This window comes from Prosopis cineraria, unplaced genomic scaffold (assembly GCF_029017545.1).
Source record: "Prosopis cineraria cultivar Desert tree isolate PC_DT_omini unplaced genomic scaffold, ASM2901754v1 PC4, whole genome shotgun sequence".
Lineage (NCBI taxonomy): Eukaryota > Viridiplantae > Streptophyta > Magnoliopsida > Fabales > Fabaceae > Prosopis > Prosopis cineraria.
The window spans coordinates 41,373,828-41,381,080 of record NW_026555335.1 but is presented as its reverse complement, the minus strand read 5'-3'; the positions used below and the strand labels follow the sequence as shown (position 1 = coordinate 41,381,080).

Below are 7,253 nucleotides of genomic sequence, written 5' to 3'. Positions count from 1 at the left end.
ATTCTTTAATCTTTTTTATAAATTATTTTTATCAACTTCATCAATATCAATATAAAAAAGTATAAAGAATAAAAGTGTATAGAATTTTAAATATATTTTTATATATAAAATTTAAAAAGTGATGTCATATTATTTTTTTTCATTAAGAATAATTTTAAAAATATTTTTTAATCATTACTTAAAATTTTTTACTGTAATTTAAAATAAAATTAAATAAATTTTTTAAAATATAATTTATATATGAGATGGAAGGAATATTTTCTAAGTTAGTAAATTACTCCATCCTTATCCTTAAACCATCTGAGGCAATAAATTTTTTTTTTTTTGGTCCAACTATCTGAGGCAATAATTGAAGAATCAACTTCGCCGGATGGGGTCTGACGCGGGAACGGGAAGGTGAATCATGAATTCGTGATCATGAACACTGGCACACGACCTGCTGTCCAGAAAACCCAGAGGCTAGAAAAGTTAGAGGAGGGCATCGGATGATTGGGATGGCCAAGTTGGCGACGATTTCCATTAACTCATGGTTATGGATAAATGAACGCCGGAAATTCTATATATGCACGACATTTTCCGTCAAAATTCCACACCAACAACGTCATCTACGAAAGTCAGAGAATTTCCCCTGACCACAACCACCAAAATTCCTGGAAATCCTTCGAAGCAATCAAATCATGGAGTGGCTGACCAATCGATGGGTGGCCGCTGCTGCTAGCATCTGGATCCAGTGGAGCTGTGGTGCCTCCTATACCTTCAGCATCTACTCTCCTGTTCTCAAATCCACTCAGGGCTACGATCAATCCACACTCGACACCGTCTCTGTCTTCAAAGATATTGGCGCCAACTTTGGCATCCTCTCCGGCTTGCTCTTCTCCGCCGTCACACCCTACGGTCCTCCCTCTCGAGCTTCCCCTTCGAAATCCAAACGGCAATCTTTTGGGGGTCCGTGGGTGGTGCATGCTGTCGGTGCCGTTCAGTGCTTTGCCGGTTTCATCTTCCTCTGGGCGGCGGTTGTCGGTTTGATCGGTCGGCCACCCGTGGCTGTTATGTGCTTCTTCGCTTGGCTAGGCTCTAATGGCCAGACTTTCTTGAACACGACGAATGTGGTCACCGGCTTGCGCAATTTCCCCGAGTATAGCGGCACCATCGTCGGCATCATGAAGGTTTTTTTCCTTTCCCTTTCTTCTACTCTCGAATGATGTTTTGACGATATTTAGCGGAATCTACTTGGGTCATTGCGGACTTTTATATGTTGAATTATTGTTGTCTTTCTAGCGGAACGCAGATTTTATGCAAAATTTAATGGCTGTGGAGCTGGTAGGTTTCTCAGGAAACTTGGACTTATATAATAAATCTTGATAGACTTGTCAAATCTCCCTTTGACTAAATTGTTTCCTGCTTCTTGTATCTCAAATGGTTCTCTGCAATTTCTTTAGTTGAATTTAGTCTTTTACTGTGCGTTAATAAGCTCTGCTTTAGTCTGTTCTGTTTTGTTTTAGCTAGCAAGTTCATCTGCTACCCAAATCTCAGCTCAGCTGGCTTCTCATTTATCTCCCCATTACGATGAGGGAAAACTTGCGTCTCTAATCATATTTCTTGATTTACTGCTTATTGATAACATGCAGTAAATACTTTTAAACTTGCAGATTAAGTTCCTCAGTTCTGCTTCTGTTGATAACATGCCTTCTACAAATTTCATGAAGCCCTTAACTTTTGCTAGATGCTGTTTGCTTGTTGGTGTAATCCTGACAAAATATTACGCCTTTTTTATCTTAATCAGGGATTTCTCGGACTTAGCGGAGCAATCCTGATCCAACTGTATCACACTTTTTGTGATGGCGACCCAACGGCCTACCTTCTGATGCTAGCTTGCCTACCTACATTCATCTGCCTATCGCTAATGTTTTTAGTCAGAATATATGAAGCGCACGATGTTGATTACAAGAGGCAAATGAACGGCTTCTCTGTCGTCACCTTGGCTATTGTTGCTTATCTCATGTTTATTATAGTTTTACAAAACATCCTGTTCTTTCCATCTTGGGCACGTATTTTCACATTTGCAATCCTCATGGTTCTATTAGCATCACCCTTTGGAATTGCTGCCAAAGCTCATTGGGAGGACTCGTGGAGATTTGTCCAAACCTGCTCACTTGAGAGGGGTCCTCCTTTAACAAACAACCCTAAGTTAATTACATCCTCCAGTTATTTGCCAGCAGGGGATAATATGGAATATCAGGAGCTGCCTAGTGATGATAGGCAGTTACAGTCAACTTCAGGTGATGTGCTACCTGATGAAGAAGAAAAGAACCTCTTGAGTGCCATGTGTACTGTTGAATTTTGGATGTTGTTTATAACTATGATATCTGGGTTGGGCTCTGGGCTGGCAACGATAAATAACATGAGCCAGATAGGGCAATCTCTTGGCTACAGTATTGTAGAGATCAACAATTTGGTGTCTTTATGGAGCATGTGGAACTTTCTTGGCCGTTTTGGAGGAGGCTATGTGTCGGATTACATGATGCACAAAAAAGGTTGGCCAAGGCCCTTGTTAATGGTTGCAACTCTGGGAGTTATGATTCTTGGTCATTTAATCATTGCTTCTGGGTTCCGAGGAAATCTGTATTTGGGTCCAGTCCTTGTGGGCATCTGTTATGGTGCAAATTGGTCATTGATGCCCACAATCACCTCTGAGATATTTGGTGTTAAGCACATGGGTACCATTTTTAATACCATTGCTGCAGCAAGTCCTCTTGGATCTTATATACTCTCAGTGGGGGTTGTTGGATATATTTATGACAAGCAGGCCAATAAGGAAGATAACTCATGCTTTGGCATCCACTGTTTCATGTCATCTTTTCTGATCCTGGCAGGTGTGACTTTTATTACCTTTTTGGTTGGTCTGGCTCTGTACTTACGGACTCGAAGATTCTATGAGCTAGTTGTCCTCAGAAGATTACGACGTTCTTCAAAATAAGTAAGAATATATTTGCCAGCGTTTGAGCACCAGGTGATGGCTGAGGAGATCACTCCTGTTTCTTTGTTCAATGCAGAAATGTATTGCATATTCTAGAGGCTTGTCTGCTAGGCTGAAATGAGAAATGTTGTGCTCTATGTATTACAGTTGTGACGTTATCAAAATAAAAGAAGCCAAACCGTTTGTTTGTCAGTTTTAGGTGTTCATTGGCCACCACCTTGTCTTTATTCAAGAGCTTGGATTTTGAGTTGGCTCTGATATTTTGCATTTCTTTCCTTTCTTCCTTTGCCGTCTCATTCTTGGGGAAGATAGTTTGTACGAAAAAAATCTCCTTTTTATCCAATCAGTTAGTGCTGTACTTGAGATGACTGTTATACAACTGGGGTTTTGTATAATGGCAAGGCTTGATATCTTTGAAATATAAGATGAATACAAAATGCTTTAAAAGAGAATGAAGGTAAGAAAACTTAGGCTAAACCATGTACTTTTTCCCGGGTTATGCAGCATGATATTGAAACAATGGCGTCCTTCTTACTGAGAACAAGTTGATATTGAACATTTCTCTTTTTGGAAAAATTTTGTGGTTGTGATCCATAGCTCTATGGAAGCATCGATTCTTGATATCTTTGTATGCAGGTGTTATCTCATCTACAGAAATGGGTGAAGGTGGCTAGGATTATTTGACTTGTGGCACACATTGTTTTTACAGAATTTACATTTCTTGCTTCGAGTCTTTAAAATCACTGGACTGCTATTGGCTCATACTTGTTGAAAAGTCATGATTCTTAGATGTAATGAATCCACAAACATCATACTGTGCTGTCAGGAATTTTTTTTAAAATATAAATTGATGCATTCCCTTTTCTCTTGCTTTCTAAATTTACATCCAATAGGTTCGTGAATGGAATTTCATGTTTCACCAGTGGAGGATATTTCGTTCAAGCGAGGTTGAACTAGTACCAATATCATCTAGATTTAAGACTATATATCCAGTTAGTCCCTTGACTCCCTTCCATGATAATTAACACCTTCTCAGTTTGTTTAAAGCTTTAAAACCTTCTTCTTTGTCCTCAATTCACTGCTCTATTTAGAATTATACGACCTTGTAAAACAATCGTAATTGCTATATCGTTTTTGAGCATATATTCTTTTGGGAGCCATAGGTACTGAAAATGGGGTGGGACAGAGGTACTAAGAAGTCAATGAAGCTTCTATTTTCAGGTTATACCCAGAAGAGTTCAATATTCTGTGAGAGCTGATTCTGCATTGTACTGTGGGGAAATGACAATTTTGTTGCTGTTGGGGGAGTTGAAGTAAATGTCTTGTATTTTCCCTTGCCTTGTGGCTGATAGTTGGTCTACTGAAGGTATAAAATTCAATGGTTATTAAGAACCCTTGGTGTGGCTCAGAACAGTCAGTCATGACCCGACATAGGTCTGTGTATGTGCGTGAAGTCAAAATAGGTCTCGGATAGTGGAGAATCCAAATCTTTGGATGATTTACGCTATTAGGAGGATTGAAATGTAATCATTATGTTACAGAATGCGGATAAAAAATTGATTGTGTACTGCAAATACTGCAATGCAAAAATTCATCTTCTTAGTAAAATGGGCCCATGTTTTTGGGCATTTCTTGCTGGTGAAATTTTGGGATGCAAGGAACAGGTCTCTGTTTAATGATAAGACATTGAGACTATTAATACTTGCTCTTTAAGTGTTGCCATTTTATAGCCGGTCTCAAACTCTAGTAAAAGAGGAGGATTGTGTTAGGTCATTAACAGTCAATATAAAATAAAGAGGAGGATTGTGTTAGGTCATTAACAGTCAATATAAAATTTTGTTGAATTTATCATGAACATAGACAATAGACGTTACAATGCTAATGCTAGGTCATTGCCCGTATAACGCATTGCATGGCTTGAGTATAGTGATAAGTGAGTTAGAACTGTTGTATTAGCGCCCGGATGTAGTGTTAAATAAGTAAGGGCTACCGCGTCATTCTAGATGTGTGTGGTTAAAGAAGTTAGTCCATGAGAACAAGATTAGATTTAGTACTTGAAATGTTAGGACATTAAATTGTAAATTTGTAGAAGTTGTAGGGGTTATGATTTAAAGGAAAATCAATATCCTATGCCTGCAAGAAACAAAATGGTGTGGAGAAGAAGCTAAGGATATTCAAAGTTTCAAACTTTGGTATACAAGAAAAGTAAACACACACAATGGAGTAGGCATCATTATTGGTAAGGAGTGGAAGAAGAATATTGTGAAAGTTAGCGGAATTGGAGATAGAATTATTTCCTTAAAAATGATAGTTGGATGTGAGACTGTTAATATTGTTAACGTTTATGCGCCTTAAGTTAGGATAGAAGCTAGTCTTAATGAATTATTTTGGGAGGACTTGGAGGGGTTGATTCAACACATACCACAGTGTGAAAAGATTTTCATTGGAGGAGACTTTAATGGGTATGTTGAAAGGGAAGCTGGTCAGTATGTGAGGGTGCATGGTGGTTTTGGTTTTGGAGAACTAAATAATAAAGGACAAACTTTTCTTGATTTCTCATTGGCATATGATTTTAAAATTGCCAACACTTATTTTAAGAAGAGAGATGAGCATTTCATCACTTATAAAAGTGGAGCCTCAAGGTACAGATTGATTTTCTTTTGGTTAGAAACACAGATAGAAGACTTTGTAAAAATTACAAGGTGATTCCCGATGATGCTGTAACGACACAACATAAGGTCCTTCTCCTTGATGTGTGTATTATGAGTAAAACTCAAAAGCGTCGACAAGTAGTAGTATTAAGGATAGGTGGTGGCAATTAAATGGTGAAAAGTAAAATTTTTTTAAGTGAAATCTTTTGGATAAAGGAATTTGGAAATTTAGAGAAGTGCTAACATCTTATGGGAAGATATGGCTAAAAAGATGAGGGAGGTTGCAAGAGTAATTTTGGGAGAATCAAAAAGTTTTGGTTTGAGAGATAAAGAGTCTTGGTAGTGGAATAATAATTTACAGGACAAAATCAAACATAAAAAGAACTATTTTAAAGACATACATTTGTATAACAATGAAAAAAATGGGAAAGATACTGTAAGGCTAAGAAGAAAACTAAGAGAGCTGTGATTAAAACTCGTTCTAAAGTTTTGAAAAATTTTATAAGAGCCTTGAGACAAAGAAAGGAGAATTAAACATTTATAAGATTGCTAAGAGTAGGGAAAGAAAATCAAGAAATCTAGAATAAGTAAGGTGTATAAAGAATGAAGAGGGAAGAATTTTAATTACAAATGATGAAATTAAAAATAGATGGGAGATTTACTTTTCCAAACTTTTCAATGATGAAGAGGGTTCGTCTAGTAACTTAGAGGGTTTAGTAACTTGTGAAGGAGAATAAAATTTATCATTCTATCAAATAATACGTAATAAGGAGGTAAAGGAAGCTCTTAAGAAAATGACAAATGGTAGAGCTAACGGGCCTGATTGTATATCTATTAAAGTGTGAAAATATTTAGGTGAAGAATGGGTGAGATGGTTAACTAAGTTATTTAATGTGATTTTACGGTTCAAGAAAATACCTGATGACTGGAGGAGAAGTACATTAATTCCTATTTATAAAAATAAAAGAGATATTTAAAATTGTACTAATTATAGAGAAATTAAACTCATGAGTCACAGAATAAAATTGTGAGAGAAAGTAATTGAGTATAGGTTGAGATTGGAGACAAGTATTTTTGAGAATCAATTTGATTTTATGCCAGATAGATCAACTACAGAGGTGATTTATCTACTAAAGAAATTAATAAAAAAGTATCGTTGTAAAGATAAAGATTACACATGATTTTTAGCCTCAAAAAAGTAAAGAATACAGATTGCTTATATTAAAGTTATACAAGATATGTATGAGGAGGTAAAAACTAGTATAAGAATGTTTACTGGTCAAACAAAGAATTTTTCTATGAATATTGGATTACATCAGGAATCATCTTTGAGTCCTTATCTGTTTAACTTGGTCCTAAATATTTTGATAGAACATATTCAAGAGAAAATTATTAAATGTATACACTTCGTAGATGATATAATTCTTATAGCAGAGATAAGAGAAGAGAATAATTGTAAACTTGAGTTATGGAGGAAGATATTGGAGTCGAAAAGTTTTCGTCTGAGTAGGAATAAGATGAAATATTTATATTGTAAATTTAATAAAAGACTAGTTGACAATAATTTAAAAGTGAAATTGGGAGCCATGATTCAAAATGAGTAATTTGGAAAAGTTTAGATATTT

General features: G+C 36.3%; 1 protein-coding gene across 1 annotated transcript; it reads left to right on the top strand.

Annotated features, from left to right (window-relative positions):
• The first annotated feature begins 345 nt into the window (after nt 1-345).
• LOC129308264 (protein NUCLEAR FUSION DEFECTIVE 4) lies at nt 346-3,169 on the top strand. The gene is made up of 2 exons (XM_054949328.1): nt 346-1,166; nt 1,784-3,169. Exons 1-2 carry the CDS (start codon nt 678-680, stop codon nt 2,975-2,977), a joined length of 1,683 nt encoding a protein of 560 aa, XP_054805303.1. The 5' UTR covers nt 346-677; the 3' UTR covers nt 2,978-3,169.
• The last annotated feature ends 4,084 nt before the right edge of the window (nt 3,170-7,253 follow it).